Here is a 16,385-nt window from a genome sequence, read left to right as displayed (position 1 = left end):
GGAAAGCGGTGGCACTTCATCCCGCCACAGGGAAAACATTAAAAGAAGAGGGAGCAGGAGGGTCCAGTCAATTGGCCGAGCCAGCGGCGGTAGCACTCACTTTACGGGACACCACCGGGCCAGTCCACATCTATACTGACTCCTGGGCAGTAGCCAATGGCACGATGGCAAGAGACAGGGTGGGAAATTCACGGACGCCCCCTCTGGTGACAGGAACACTGGTGCTACATCTGGGACCAAGCCGCCCAGAGACAGATATCAGTCCACCACGTGGATGCCCGCACCCACAAGAGTACTCAGGAGGCCATATATAATGCCGCTGTGGACCAGGCTGCCCAGATATGCTGCGCTACTGTCTCCCCGGAGGAGCCTGACCTCAGCGCCCTAGACGCATGAGCGCACCGCAAGAGCGGTCACCTAGGGGCTGATGGTGCACGGCGCTGGGCAGAACAGTTCGGGGTTGTCCTTATGGTGGATCAGTGCAAAACCGCTATCGCAAATTGCTCCACCTGCCAGCAGGTAAAACCATGAGGCTGGCCGGCGGCACCACCGGGTCACATTCACCGCAGCACAGGAGTGGGTCACGTGTGGCAAATAGACTATATCGGACCGCTCCCACGCCACAATAAAAAACAGTACACACTGACGATGGTGGATACATACTCGGGTGTCCTGGTGGCAGTACCCTATGAGAGGGCCGACAAGAACAGCACCATCAAAGGATTGTAGCACCTCTCCTCCACCTATGGAGTCCCATGGGAGGTGCAATCCGATCAGGGCTCACACTTCTCGGGGGCTAAGGTACAAAACTGGGCAGTAGAGGCGGGGATCTCGTGGCTGTTTCATATCCCCTACCATCCCCAGGCATTGGGCCTGATAGAAAGAATGAACGGCCCGCTGAAAGAAATGATACGCACGCTGACATCCTCCCGCACACTGCAGGGGTGGTCGGGCATGCTGCAGCAGGCCGTCGATCAGCTCAACACACGGCCCACTGGCCAAGGGGGGTCCCCATTATCCCGCCATCTGGCCCACTCACAACCACCTGACTTGCAAGACCCCGAACCTCCCAAGACTGAGGACTCCGGGAGGGTCTGGGTCCGACAGCCACAAGGTCACCCTCAGGAGGGGGAAGTCATTGCAAGTGGTCCCGGAGACACTCGTTGGGTTGCAATTCCGGGTCAAACTAACCTCTCCTGCCTTCATACACAAAACCTGCCCTGCTGAGAATGAGTTTATCCCTCCCCACCCCCACCCTACAGGACGATGGCGCTACTCCTCCTCCTCACTGTGATGATCGGCATCGGGGAGCCTACAAACACCTTCCTCCGCGTCGCGTACGAATTCGCCAACACTTCCAATCAATCAGACCGCTGGATCTGCCTCCGAACCCCAGCACACGCTGGTGAAGCTCTCCCACTAACAGCGATTACCTTTGATGATCTCCAAATGAACTGTCTACACAGACTTGTTGCTTCTGTTGGTTTTGGTCTATCAGTTTGGGGGGGCTGGGCAGTAGTCCTCCACCACTCCCCTCTCCATTACTGAATATTTTTTCCAGTGATTCCCAATGGGGTGGGTGCTTCAGGAGCTGGTATTTCCCTTCTTACAATTTGACCTCAACCGGAGTCCCTACCCTCAGAGTCACCCCGCAGCCATCCAGTCGGCCAAGAGAATGTTGGTGCAGACTCCAAAATGACCACACTTCCACCTTTCCAGTCAGCTACAGTGACTACGAGATCAACTGGTACCCTGGTACCCAGGGGCCACAATGACCACCGTCAGCGGCGCCGCTAAGCTGGGAGCTCCCTGGACCTTGAATGGCACCCACTGGGTCTGTGGGCCCCGTGCCTACCCGTGGCTCCCCACGAGCTGGTACGGTTGCTGCTTCCCAGCGTTTGTGGTGCCCTATATCCACGCACTCGACGACCTCGGGGAGCACCCAGCATACAGTGGCCACCAGCGCAGAAGAGCCATCACAGCGGCGGAAAGGTTCTGGATGATTGCCTTTCCCATGTATGGCACAGCTCGACTGTCCCGAGAAGTCATAAGGATAACCAGCCTACTCCAGACAGTGGCTGACGAAACCAACATGTCACTGCACCGTACCAGGTATGCCCTGACCCAGACGACAACAGAACTGGCTGCCATCAGGCTGATGGCCCTTCAGAACAGGATGGTCCTGGACTACTTACTCGCTGCAGAAGGTGGAACCTGTGCAGTGGTTGGGAAGGAGTGCTGCACAGGTTCCCAGATGCATCCAGCAACATCACAGACCTGGCTGCTCACACTGGGGACTCGGTAACTAAAATTCAAAAGGCAAGGGACCAGCTCCTCCAGCATGACACCTCATGGGGAAAGTGGTGGCCATTTGGGTCTCTGGGGGGATGGTGGGCAATTATCGTCCACTGGGCCACCACCCTCATTTTAGTTGTAATAGCAGTCTGCATTTTGTGCTGTGCATGCCAACTTATTAGAACCATTTCTGCCTTCCATTAAGTACCGCACACTGATGCGTATTTCCGTTAGCTTAGTGTAGCTATCCCCATGATTGGCAAGTGGTATAGCTTCTGAGGGGTGGAATGTACTATGAAAGGCCAGGGGTCAGATGACAGTGACAACACTACTGACCCCCATGGTCGGATGATAGCATTGCCTATCAGGTCGGAAGCTGCACCACTGTCAATCAAGGGTCCGGCTCCGCCCCGCCCATTAAAGAGCACACCTGAGGATTGGCTCATAACTCACTTTTGTTCTTGACCCTGAATCATTGGCTTGTTTCACCTGAGCAGGTTCCACCCCGCTACAGCCCTATAAAAGATGGTACGCGTGGGGTCTCTTCCTCTTTTCCGATTGCTGCTGGGGTCGAGACCACAGGTGAGAGGGTGCACTTCCACAGGGGCCTAGGAGCGTCCTGAGTAGATTCCCAGTAGCGTAGAGCCGTTGTTTGTCCCGATTCAGGGGGTCCAGACAACGTATTTGTTTGTTCCTTGATAATTTGTACTAGTTCGTTGTGTGTGTGTGAGCATGTGTGCACTTCACCCCTGTTGCGACTCCCCCCACGTTTCACGATCACCCTAGTGCAAGTGTGTGAGGGTGCATTTGTTCCTTCACATTCTGTTCCCGCGTCGGTCTTTGTGAATAAAATTCTCCTTTTGCTGGCTTGATGAGGAGAATCCAGGTTCTTGGTGCCATCCTGGATCCACCTTGCTGGTCATGGGTCAGGGATTCAATGAGTACGTGATAATGCTATATTTTTATCAAAGAGGCTTTTAGGACATTATTGAAGGATTTTTTCTGTCCTCCCAGTAATTTGTTGCCATTACAGAGCTAGGAATGGAGTGCCTCTTTCAGGAGACTGATTTTGGGCTTGTGGATAATGGGACCCACCAATCAGAGCTGGCTGAGTGTAATTAGAGCATCGATGCTGTGATGGTGGCTTGGAAAAGGATGGTGACAGTTTTGTTTTAATCATTTTTTGGCATGCAAGCATATCTAGCAATGTCAGTATTTTTTTGCCTGTCCCTAAATGTAAGAGCCAACCACATTGCAGTGAATTCGCATCTAGGTCAGACCTGGTAAGGATGGCAGGTTTCCTCCCTGAACAACGTATGTGAACCAGCTGGGTTTTTAATGACTGTCCAGCAGTTTCATGTTCATCACCACCAAAACTCATTTGTTTTAAATTCCAGATTATGAACTGAATTTAAATTCCATAACTGCCTTGCAAAGGATTTGAACTCCAATCTCAGAACTGTTAGTCAAGGTCTCTGGATTACCAGTTTACTGTGCCACCACAATCCTCCATATCCTGGCAGTGAATTTGAAGGACTCTGCAGAAGTAGCATTTTAGTGGTACTTCTCCAGTTCTTTGAGGTGCCTGCTGTAGGTAGTTCTTGTCTCAGAAGCATATAGGAGTGTAGGGATCACTCCTTGTTGGTAGGCCATGAGCTTGGTCCCAGGTTTGAGGTCTTGATCTTCAAACACCCTTTTCATCAGATGTCCAAAGGCTGTGCTGGTGCACTGGAAATGACGCACTGAAGTGAATTTCACTGCTCTCTGCTTTCGCTGTAAGGTGGCTTCTGAAATACAGAAATTCTCAGTGTTTTCCAGGGTCTGATGTTGGGCCTTTATTTTTAGGGACAGTATTAACTAATAGTCACAAGCTGAGAAGGGACCTTTGTTTTGTGGATATTTAATGTGAGGCTGATTCTCTCGAATGCGACAGAGAATGAATAGATGATGACTTAACTCATGCTCCAAATATGCAAGCATCTTCTGTAAACTACAGTTCTGACTGAGGTTGGACTTGCATTGTTTCCGGTGAAGGTTGAACTGTTTCCTATTCTTCCTGTAGATTAGCCAAACTCCAGCAGTGAGCTTATTGGAGGTGAGGTGAAATATTGGCACAGAAGAATTGACAAAAGGATTGAACCAATGGCACAACCTTGCTTGACCCTAATTTGCACTGGCACTGGATCTTTGGTAGACCTATTAATTAGAATTATGGTTTTCACACTATCATGTAGCTGATGCAGTAAGGTAATGAATTTCAGAGGCCTGCCAGACATGGGAAGGATTCTCACAGTACCTCTCGGTTAAAAGAGCCAAAAGATTTTATAAGATCAATGAAGACCAAGTTTAGTATCACCCCCACACCTACCTATGTTTACAATGGGCAGGAACGGAACGATTGCCAGCTCAACAAGAGTCTCTCTCTAGAATATAACCGATGACAAAACAGAAATTCTTATTCCATGAAGATCTACTTTTACTTAAATGGGGAGCTAGCAATAACTTAAAGTGATGGCTGACATCACAACCTCCACTACTTACCTAGTTACAAACTTGCTCTGCATCCTCATGATTGCTTCAGTGGTCAATTCATCGTTGTTCTGGTGATGTACATCTTTTGGTAATTGACCAAATCACTTCTTCCCAACTATTGTGTCTGTCTCGGTGGTCGATCCTCCAATGTGTTCTGGTGACTGACCAGATCACCCATGTCCAAACTGCTGTCTCTGTCTCAACAGTCAGTCCATCAATATCTTCAGGCCACCCCTTTTAAAGCTAAAATCCACAGCTTCTTGTTCTTCATTCTCATTTACGTGAGCTTGCAGCTACTGTTCACACTACTCCATGTAACCACAGGAGGAGAATCCTAGGCATCAAGGACTACCTGTCATCTTGTTTGTGACAGCCTCACATTTGTCTTGGCACAATTCAATAGATCACACACCTACAATTAAATTACACCTCATATTATAAAATACATTGGGTGACTCTGCATCTTTTTGCACATAACCAAACATGCAAATCACCCCATCTTTGACTGTACCATCTTTATTCTGCTTGTTGTAATTCCACGAGTTAACCAATCTATTGTCATTAGAAGAAATGCATCTGCGATCTTTGACTATTTATCATACAAAGATAATTTGATGGGAGAAGTTCTGGGTTTATAAGCATTTTGGAGGGTTGATGAATGAGGTTCATTCCAGTGACAATCTCTGCATTAACATTTCCAAAGGCTTTTGGGGATGAATTTGGACTGGATGGAACCAAGGTTGCTTCTTTCCATTAAGTACCCTGCCTTTTTTACGAAATTAATTATCAAGCTACCTGGTTCTTCAAAGCATGCCAGTATATTAAGCATGGTAAATTTTTATGTGTCGTCCTTTACAGTACTGCTGTCTGGCCTCTTTTATGTTGGTTTATTTAAATGTGCTCTTGCTGCAACTTTGGCTAACATTGTCAAGGTAAAAGTCTTTTGCAAGATCAAAAAAGGTCCATTCATAGTGGTTGCTTAGGACAGAATTCTGCTTAGGGTAGAATTCTGCTCCTTGCTTAGGGCAGAATTAACATTTTATGTCAGTGATCTTTCATTGGTTCTGATGAAAGGTCATCAACCTGAAATATTAACTCTTTTCTCTCTCGACAGATGCTGCCCAACCTGCCGAGTATTTCCAGCATTTTGTTTCATTGCATAAAATCCTCTGCTGAGTTTCTTTATTTTTGTTAGTCACCAGTTTATATAACCCCTTTCACCCATTCATCCTACTGCTCATACACATGTGGCCTTTACTTCTCTATATGTTTAATTCCTTGTATATTTGGTATTAAACATAAATTGTGAAGTTGTAATTCGTAAATAATTGTCCATGATTGGTTGGCTTACTCACTTTTTAACTTGATGATACTACAGAAGTGTGAATTCCCTTAGTAGCTAATTGATAACCTAACTCAGGTTGATAAATTCTGACCATGTAAGATTAGGAAGGCGACAAACATCACTCACTCAACAGACTCAAATTAGGCAGCTAATCCTAGATGGTTTGTTAATGAAATGTTCACCAGTTAAACATCTATCTAGTTCCTTGACAAATATTTGTCAGGATACCTATAGCCTATTTTTTTTAAGTATAGTACTGATGCCTTTATATTTTTCCCCATGGCCGGTATAGTCTGAAAAATTTGTGACTAAAGACCATTGTTTTTCTTACCCATAAGACTCAAAGAATTTTCTGAACTTGCCATGATCTTTTGAGAAGGAAGAATAAAATATGACTTGGCTTGCTGATGCTTGTTGCTACTTTTCTGTGAATGTGCACCCCCAAATAGTAGAATGTCACATATTAATTCAGAGCAGCGTGTAACTAGAACTCGCACCGATTTTAAATCTCCAATATTAATCATTGACTGAAGACAGATTCGGCAGGTCTGACACATGATGTGGGGATAAGACCAGCCATGATATGTACATGATGTTTTCTAGACATGTACTATCTTTTATTATTAAATAATTTAAACCTATTGATGCTACTTATTCTAGATAGTTAATCTGAATTATTTAATTTATATTATGTAAATTATCAACTATTGACTTGATTTATTTCTCTCTTTGCTTTGTTTCTGTTTTACAGAGCAGTCTGAATAGTGATCAAGGCTTAGGCCTGGCCTCATTAAGTGTCATCTATGCAGCTCTTATCATCTCTTCAATGTTTCTTCCACCTATAATGATAAAGTATTTTGGCTGTAAGTGGACCATAGTTATGTCCATGTGCTGCTACGTTACATTTTCAATTGGCAATTTTCATCCTAGCTGGTAATATAAAATTTTAACTTTTATTTGTAGTTTGAATGATGTTATTGTATTGTAATATTACTGTTTTTCCTATGTAGTTCCATGACTCTAGCCACAGAACTCCCTGCTCCAGCAGCAACTGAGTTTACAAAATTGAGCAAAATTTTAGATAAACCTATTACGTAATGTGACAGTAAGAGCATTTTATAAACTCCGAAGTAGATGATTTAAAATATAAAATGCAAGTTCCCTGAGTGGCCTAGTACTTACATGCATAATCTTGCAGTTGTTCTCCATTAGTTGACATTAGCTTTTGTGTGGCAACTCACCTTACTGGTACCAAACTGGCTCCCGAGATCGCAAGCGTCGTTGGAGGCCCCAACCCAAGGTGGCGCGGGGCCCTCCTTCTCCATCGTTGGGCTACGAAAGCCCGCGCGTGGGGAGGTCAGGTGACCCGCGCGTGATGTCAGTGCGGGAAGAGTTTCGGTTTTAAAAGGCGCACCGCGCCCCTGTCGAGCAATCGACTTCTGACTCCAAGCAACAGACTCCATGTCTTTATTCTATAGTAGTGTAGCTAGCCGCTACATTGGTGACCCCGACGGGCCCAAACGTTTTTGGACCCACAATGTCTGCGCAACAAGAGGTACAGGCAGTAGCCCTTAAACTGCCCACCTTTTGGACCCTCCAGCCATGTGTCTGGTTCGACCAGGCCAAGGCCCAATTCCAGATTCGCTAGATCACTAGGGACGACACCAAGTACTACTACGTGGTGAGCGCCCTCGATCAAGACACCGCAGCCCAGGTCGAGGACTTCATCCAGGCGCCCCTGGAGGAGGAGAAGTATTATAAGTTCAAGACCCTCCTTCTTGAGACTTTCAGCCTTTCCCGACGTGAACGGGCCTCCCACCTCCTCCACCTCGATGGGTTGGGTGACAGACCCCCCTCTGCGCTCATGAATGAGATGTTGGCCCTGGCAGATGGCCACAAACCCTGCCTGATGTTCAAGCAGGCCTTTCTAGAGTAGTTACCCAACGACATCCACCTGCTCCTGGTGGACGCCGACTTCAACAACCCCCGGAAGGCGGCCGCCCGTGCTGATGTCCTTTGGCGGGCGAAGGAGAGCGGGGCGTCTGTCGAGCGCGTTGCCACACCACGTACCCAGTGGCCCAGCAGGCGAGACCTGGCAATTGACCGCACCCCACCCACCACCAGGTCTGAGGCACCGACCGACCAATGGTGTTTCTACCACCAGCGGTGGGGCGCAGATGCCCACAGGTGCCGGCCACCATGCAGGTTTCCGGGAAACGCAGGGCCAGCCGCTGCTGATGGCTACGGCGGCTGGCCACCCGGATAGCCTCTTGCATGTGTGGGACAGGCGTTCTGGCCGTCGATTCCTGGTAGATACCGGGGCCGAGGTCAGCATCATGCCTCCCAACAGCCACAAGACTCACAACTGCACACCAGGACCCGCCCTCAGCCGCCAATGGCAGCGCAATCCAGACCCTTGGCACCCGTTCAATGCAACTCCAGTTTGGCACCAGCAACTTTGCCTGGAAATTCACCCTGGCCGCCGTTGCGCAATCACTCCTCGGGGCAGATTTCCTTTGTGCCAACAGTCTGCTGGTTGACCTGCGGGGTAAGCATTTGGTACATGCCAGGACCTTCCAAACATTCTCATTGGGTGATGCCAAGTTACCGGCCCCACACCTCAACTCCGTCACCATGTCGACCAACGAGTTCGCCAGGGTCCTGGCAGAGTTCCCGTGTGTACTAACGCCCCAGTTCTCCACCACCTTGCCCAAGCACGGCGTCCAGCATCACATCCCCACCCAGGGCCCTCCCCTCCACGCCCACGCCCGACAGCTACCCCCGGACAAGCTCCGCCTCGCAAAGGAGGAATTCAAGAAGACGGAGGAGTATGTAATGTTCATCCGACTTTGGTAATTGTGTTAGGGGTCCACTTAATTCAACTTTAGTCCAGTTTTGTTGCTGCCCTATTTTATGCTGTTGTTTTCAATGAATGATGAAGTGTCATAGGGCAAGGAAACTGGCCCTTTGGCCCAATGGTCATTGATATTAATCAAGCTCCCACTAATACTGATACCATTTTATACACCCCACATTCCCATCAATTCCCCACAGATTCTCCCACACACTAGAGACAATTTATGGTGGCCAGTTTACCTACCAACCTGCACATTTTTGGGATGTGGCAGGAAACCGGAGCACCAGGAGGAAACCCACATGGTCACAAGGAAAAGATGCAAACTCCACACAGACAGCACTGGAGGTCAGGATTGAACGGAGCTGTGAAGCAACAGCTCTGCTAGCTGTTGGATCACTGTGCTGCCTTCACAGTGCTTGCATTAAAATGGACAGGTGTGTTCAAATGTGATGGTAACAAAATGGTCAAACACAAATTTGATAGAAGGAACATGGAGAATAATTGTTATCGCCAAGAGCGAGAGGCGAGCGAGCGGAATCAGCCAAGGACTTCCAAAAAGATAAGTTTTTTTTCTAACAGTTTGGGGATAGCGGGGATAGACTGCGCAGGCGCTAGCACGCGAACAGTTTAAAAAGAAGACTGCCATATCCAGCGGGCAGCGTTCGGAGCGGGCAGCGGAGTGAGAGGTAGCAGAGTGATTGGGCTTTGCCTCAGCGGGCTTAGGCAGTAACAAGGCGAGGCAAGGTAGGTGATTTGAGGAAAGGAAGTAGTATGAGTGCAGTTTTCTGTGCTTGGTGTCAGATGTGGGAGGTCCTGGAGTCTCCTGGCCTCTAGAACAGCCACATCTGCACCCAGTGTGTCGAGCTGCAGCTCCTAAGGGACCGCATTAGGGACTGGGAGATGCAGCTCAATGACCTTCGTATGGTCAGAGAGAATGAGGAGGTGACAGAAAGGAGTTATAGGCAGGTGGTCACACCAGGGCCACAGGACACAGGGTCAATGACAGGAGGGGGGAGGGGAAGAGTCAGGTACTAGAGAGTACCCCTGTGGCTGTACCCCTTGACAGTAACTACTCCTGTTTGAGTACTGTTGGGGGAGACAGCCTACCTGGGGGAAGCAACAGTGGCAGTGCCTCTGGCACAGAGTCTGGCCCTGTGGCTCAGAAGGGTAGGGAAAGAGAGAAGAAGGCAGTAATGATAGGGGACTCTATAGTTAGGGGGGGGCAGACAGGTGATTCTGTGGACTCAGGAAGGACACACGGATGGTAGTTTGCCTCCCAGGTGCTAGGGTCTGGGACGTTTCAGATTGTGCTCAGACCGACAGTTTGAGATGTGTCTATTTAATGCAAGGAGTATTGTGAACAAGGTGGATGAGCTTAGAGCTTGGATAAATACTTGGAGCTATGATGTGGCCATTACAGAGACTTGGATGGCTCAGGGACAGGAATGGTTACTTCAACTGCTGGGTTTTAGATGTTTCAGAAAGGACAGAGATAATGTCACTGCTGCAGACAAGGTGGGCGTCATGGAGGGATTGTCTACAGAGTCTCTGTGGTTGGAGGTTAGGAACAGAAAGGGGTCAATAACTTTACTGGGTGTTTTTTATAGGCCGCCCAATAGTAACAGGGATATTGAGGAGCAGATAGGGAAACAGATCCTAGAAAGGTGTGAGAATAACAGAGTTGTTGTGATGGGAGATTTTAATTTCCCAAATATCGATTGGCATCTCCATACAGCAAGGGGTTTAGATGGGGTGGAGTTTGTTAAGTGTGTTCAGGAAGGATTCTTGACACAATAGTAGATAAGCCTACAAAAGGAGAGGCTGTGCTTGATTTGATATTGGGAAATGAACCTGATCAGGTGTCAGATCTCTCAGTGGGAGAGCATTTTGGAGATAGTGATCATAATTCTATCTCCTTTACAATAGGATTGGAGAGAGGTAGGAACAGACAGATTAGAAAGGCATTTAGTTGGAGTAAAAGGAATTACGAGGCTCTCAGGCAGGAAATTGGAAGCTTAAATTGGGAATATATGTTCTCAGGGAAAAGTACAGAAGAAATGTGGCAAATATTCAGGGGATATTTGTGTGGAGTTCTGCATAGGCATGTTCCACTGAGACAGGAATTTACGATAGGATACAGGAACCATGGTGTACAAAGGCTGTAATAAATCTAGTCAAAAGGAAAATAAAAGCTTACGAAAGGTACAGAGAGCTAGGTGATGTTAGAGATCTGGAAGAGTTTAAGGCTAACAAGAAGGAGCTTAAGAAGGAAATTAGGAGAGCCAGAAGGGGACATGAGAAGGCCTTGGCGGGCAGAATTAAGGAAAACCCCAAGTACAAGTATGTGAAGAGCAAGTACATTCTACAAGTATGTGAAGAGCAAGAGGATAAGACGTGAAAGAATAGGGCCTATCAAGTGCAACAGTGGGAAAGTGTGTATGGATCCAGAAGAAATAGCAGAGGTACTTAGTGAATACTGATGTAAAGTATTGATTACGGAAAAAGATCTTGGTGATTGTAGTGAGGACTTGCAGCAGGCTGAAGAGCTTGAGGATGTAGATGTTAAGAAAGAGGAGGTGCTAGAACTTTTGGAAAGCATCAAGTTGGATAAGTCGCCAGGACCGGATGGGATGTACCCCAGGCTGCTGTGGGAGGTGAGGAAGGAGAGTGCAGAGCCTCCGACGATGATCTTTGCATCATCAATGGAGACAGGAGAGGTTCCAGAGGATTGGAGGGTTGCGGATGTTGTTCCCTTATTCAAGAAAGGGAGTAGAGATAGCCCAGGAAATTATAGACCAGTGAGCCTTACTTCAGTGGTTGGTAAGCTGATGGAGAAGATCCTGAGAGGCAGGATTTATGAACATTTGGAGAGGTATAATATGATTAGGAATAGTCAGCATGGCTTTGTCAAGGGCAGGTTCTGCCTTATGAGCCTGATTGAATTTTTTGAGGATGTGACTAAGCGCATCGATGAAGGGAGAGCAGTAGATGTAGTGTATATGGATTACAGCAAGGCATTTGATAAGGTACCCTATGCAAGGCTTATTGAGAAAGTAAGGAGGCATGGAATCCAAGGAGTCATTGCTTTGAGGATCCAGAACTGGCTGGCCTGCAGAAGGCAAAGAGTGGTTGTTGACAGGTCATATTCTGCATGGAGGTCGGTGATCAGTGGTGTACCTCAGGGATCTGTTCTGGGACCCTTACTCTTTGTGATTTTTATAAACGACCTGGATGAGGAAGTGGAGGGATGGATTAGAAAGTTTGCGGATGACACAAAGTTTGGAGGTGTTGTGGATAGTATGGAGGGCTGTCAGTGGTTACAGCAGGACACAGATAGGATGCAAAGCTGGGCTGAGAAGTGGCAGATGGAGTTCAACCCAGATAAGTGTGAAGTGGTTCATTTTGGTAGGTCAAATATGATGGCAGAGTATTGTATTAACGGTAGGACTCTTGGCAGTGTGGAGGATCAGAGGGATCTTGGGGTCCGAGTCCATAAGACGCTCAAAGCAGCTGTACAGGTTGACTTCGTGGTTAAGAAGGCATATGGTGTATTGTCCTTCATCAGTCGTGGAATTGAATTTCAGAGCCAAGAGGTAATATTACAGCTATATAGGACCCTGGTCAGACCCCACTTGGAGTACTGTGCTCAGTTCTGGTCGTCCCACTACAGGAAGGATGTGGAAGCCATAGAAAGGGTGCAGAGGAGATTTACAAGGATGCTTCCTGGATTGGGGAGCATGCCTTATGAAAACAGGTTGAGGGAACTTGGCCTTTTCTCCCTGGAGTGATGGAAGATGAGGGGGGACCTGATAGAGGTATATAAAATGATGAGAGGCATTGATCGTGTGGATAGTCAGAGGCTTTTTCCCAGGGCTGAAATGCTTGCCACAAGAAGAGACAGGTTTAAGGTGCTGGGGAGTAGGTACAGAGGAGATGTCAGGTATAAGTTTTTTACTCAAAGTGGTGAGTGCGTGGAATGGGCTGCCGGCAACGGTGGTGGAGGCGGATAAATAGGGTGTTTTAAGAGACTTTTGGATAGGTACATGGAGCTGAGAAAAATAGAAGACTATGGGTAAACCTAGTAATTTCTAGGGTAGGGACATGTTCAGCACAACTTTGTGGGCTGAAGGGCCTGAACTGTGCTGTAGGTTTTCTATGTTTCTAAGAGACATTCATGCTGCTCTCTCATAGAAAATCTGGCCATGAGTTTCATCCTTTGCTGATGCATCAACAGATATATTTTGCTCTCTATTCATGCTACCACCCGATAAAAAACCACTCACATGCCTTCCAAGTCAATGTCCATATACAACAAATTATTTTGACTAAAATAATTTTCTATGCTGGAAACTACATTAGCTAACATTAGGCTGGAAACAAATCTCAATATGCCTAAGCAGGCTGCAGGAGAAAGGGTCAGGCATAGATGCAGCTGTGTAGTTCAGAAGAGCATTCAGACTGCGTAATGTCACTGAGGAGATCATGTGAAATGAATAGCCAATAATTGAATAAGGGAACAGATCATGTTTTTAGACCTAAAACAATGTTGGCGTGCCCAGGTGGAAGGAGTGTTTGGGGAAGTGCTACTGTGGTAGTAATCATAATTTAGTGCTTATGGAAAAGAACAAAAATAGTCAAGGAGTTGTACAGCATAGAAACAGGCCCTTTGGCCCACCATTTCAATGGCAACCATCATGTCTATGTATACTAATTTTAATTGTCTGCATTAATTCCATATTCCTCAAACCTTGCTCACGCAAGTACCTATCCAGATACCTCTTAATTATCATTCCTGCCTCCACCACCTCCTCAGATCCCCTTTAAACCTCCTCCCACTCACTTTAAACCTGTGCCCTCTAGTTTCAGACAATCCTCTACCATGGGAAGTTGACTTTGGCTTTCTACCCTATCTATGCCTCTCAGAATTTTATATACCTCTTTCATGTCACCTCTTAGCCTCCTTTGCTGCAGGAAAACAAACCTATCCTATCCAATCTCTATGTTGAACAGGCTGGGCCTATACTATTAGTTACGTTTAAACTACAGAACAATAATAGTCAAAACATATTCTAGTTGTAGGAAGTAATTTAAATAATTAAGGAAGTTCATTTGCAAGTATATATTTTTATTGTTTATTTATATTTTTCTTTCCACTTTCCCTGAAGATTCATGTAGTATTAGTTCAATTACATTTGGTGTGTGTATTCATTGTATGTCTGAAATTGAACATAAAACTAAATAACTAGAAATACATCCAGCATCAGCACTTATGATCTCACTATCAAACAGATATAACCTACAGTAATCAGTGTTTGTAAAATAATGAATATGTTATTTTTAGTGCCTGTTATAGGGTGTAAATATAGAATCTGCTACTTCAAATCTGACTCTGCTCCTGCAAATCCAAACAGAGTCTGGAAGTAAGATAGGTTGAAAAAAGTGTGAATTATGAAAATGATACAATTTCTATAAATAAGTTTGATAGCAGTGAATACGACATGAAAGGTAGTCCTTGAATTATAATGAGGTTATTGTTTTTCATAGGTACACACTTATTCCTACTGCAGTAATCCTTGGACTAGGAGGAGCTCCACTTTGGTCTGCTAAATGTGCCTACCTGACCATTTGTGGCAACCGATATGCAAAGAAGTTCAATAAACTTGCAGAAAATGTAGTAAATCACTACTTTGGAATTTTCTTCCTTATATTTCAGTCATCTGCTGTTTGGGGGAATCTAATGTCTTCATTAATATTCCAATATACTTCCAGTGAAGGTATGAAGACATACTAATTTGGAAGTACTGTAACATTTGCTGCATTGTAATTATCTATCAAAATAAATATTAATGCCTTAAATAATCAAAGGGAGGAATTAGTTATAAGCTCATTAAGTAATATTAACTATACTTCCAAGCTTTATCCCTTTACTAAATTCATTTAATTGCTCTGTCAGACTGATATTTCTTCTAAGCATCAGTGAATTGAAAGTTGTGTACCAGGATGGATTTATTTGTTTATATGTTGCAGAGATGGAGCCATGTTAGAGAAAAGTAAATTGTGAGGGAACATTAGCACTATCCCTAAGTAGCATAATCTAGAAACCCCCCTCCTTCTCTCTTTTCATATAAACCTAGGGTTAATGCATAAGTTATCAAATTACTTATCGAGTCCCAAAATCTTTTTCAACAAGGACGTTATGGAATGCTTTTTGAAAAGAATTCTGAAATAGAAATGAAAAATACAGGAGATGCTCAGCAGATCAGGCAGCAGCTGTGGAGAGAGAAACAGAGTTAATATTTCAGGTCAATGGCCTTTTATCCAACGAGGATGAAACATTGCTCACCAGTGCCTGTGGCCGTCAGAGTTCTAAGAAAATATCTGATCCATGAACCTTAGTAAACTAACAGCCATTAAAATTAATATCGCCGCTGCCCTTACTACTATCTTTTTATGATTCAGCCAACTAGGCCTTGGGTTCAGCAGAAAATGAACACAAACATCAATACCAAATCCAAAATGGGCTTTGGTATTATGGTGGTGGGGAGTTTGGTTCATAATGTTGCAGGGGGAAGGTGGGTCTCACTTCTTGTGACCTGATGTCTTTCCCGCTACTCGATGATCCACTGGTCTCCCTGCTAACCAATTTCTTTCTCCCGCCTCTGTCTTTAATCTCTCCTTTCTTTTTGTACTGCAGCTGCAGTTACGTAGTAATGACCTTTCTACCCAATAGTTTGCTGCCAGCCAGTTTCTTAATCTGGCTAGCTACAAAGAAATATACAAATGAGGTACAGTATTAATTTGGAAGGGCTGAATTCCCAGTTACTGATCACTGCCTCTGCTTCCTCTCCACTTTCCCATAAATGTCTACAGTTCAATTTATATTTGAAGAATGGTTAACTGACATGGTCATTAAATGCTCTCACACTATCCCACTGGTGTCTGCCTTCTGTGATAATTACTTCAACAAATTCTCTTTTGGGATTTATCCCCAATGGCTGGGTTGGCCATAGATTTTCCATTGAGACAGTAGCAACTTCAAGCAACTATAGGGGCTTGAGTTCTGTGCTGAAAGGAGGGCTAAAAGGAGTATTGCAAACTGTGTGATTGCAGGGGTAAAGAGACAACAATTGAGGCGAGTGGCAAAGTTCTTAACAATTCCTATGCTAATTAATTCCTATTAATTGCTAGTTAATTCCTATGCTAATTAATGGGAGCTAAACTCTTTGCATACATCTCTCAGATCATCTTTGACAAAAGTGTTGCCAGGAAGGTTTTCCTTTCTCCAACCCCTGGAGGGATTAGGATGTTTCTACAGTTTGTCCTCTACCTAGACTATAGAATCAAAAGGAAATAGAT

The 16,385-nt window shown here is 45.7% G+C and overlaps 1 protein-coding gene and 1 long non-coding RNA gene across 7 annotated transcripts in view; one reads left to right on the top strand and one right to left on the bottom strand.

Moving 5' to 3' along the window:
- Positions 1-16,385, bottom strand: part of LOC127568837 (uncharacterized) — an 89,613-nt gene that overhangs the window by 44,984 nt on the left and 28,244 nt on the right. The window contains exon 4 of one of the 5 annotated variants that reach the window (XR_007956086.1): positions 5,126-5,161. The exons of 3 other annotated variants lie outside the window; for them this stretch is intronic. This is a non-coding gene — a long non-coding RNA (uncharacterized LOC127568837). Of the gene's footprint in view, positions 1-5,125; positions 5,162-14,182; positions 14,246-16,385 lie in introns of those variants that run through there. One more of the 5 variants, XR_007956087.1, reaches the window with a different exon arrangement.
- The window catches only part of unc93a (unc-93 homolog A), a 58,938-nt gene that overhangs the window by 24,805 nt on the left and 17,748 nt on the right, over positions 1-16,385 (top strand). Inside the window, exons 2-3 of one of the 2 annotated variants that reach the window (XM_052013035.1) lie at positions 6,924-7,105; positions 14,574-14,803. In XM_052013035.1, the coding sequence (XP_051868995.1) occupies positions 6,924-7,105; positions 14,574-14,803 (412 nt within the window). The remainder of the gene's footprint in view (positions 1-6,923; positions 7,106-14,573; positions 14,804-16,385) is intronic. The other variant, XM_052013036.1, reaches the window with a different exon arrangement.

This window comes from Pristis pectinata, chromosome 3 (assembly GCF_009764475.1).
Source record: "Pristis pectinata isolate sPriPec2 chromosome 3, sPriPec2.1.pri, whole genome shotgun sequence".
Classification (NCBI taxonomy): domain Eukaryota; kingdom Metazoa; phylum Chordata; class Chondrichthyes; order Rhinopristiformes; family Pristidae; genus Pristis; species Pristis pectinata.
This window is presented reverse-complemented; position numbering and strand designations above follow the sequence as displayed.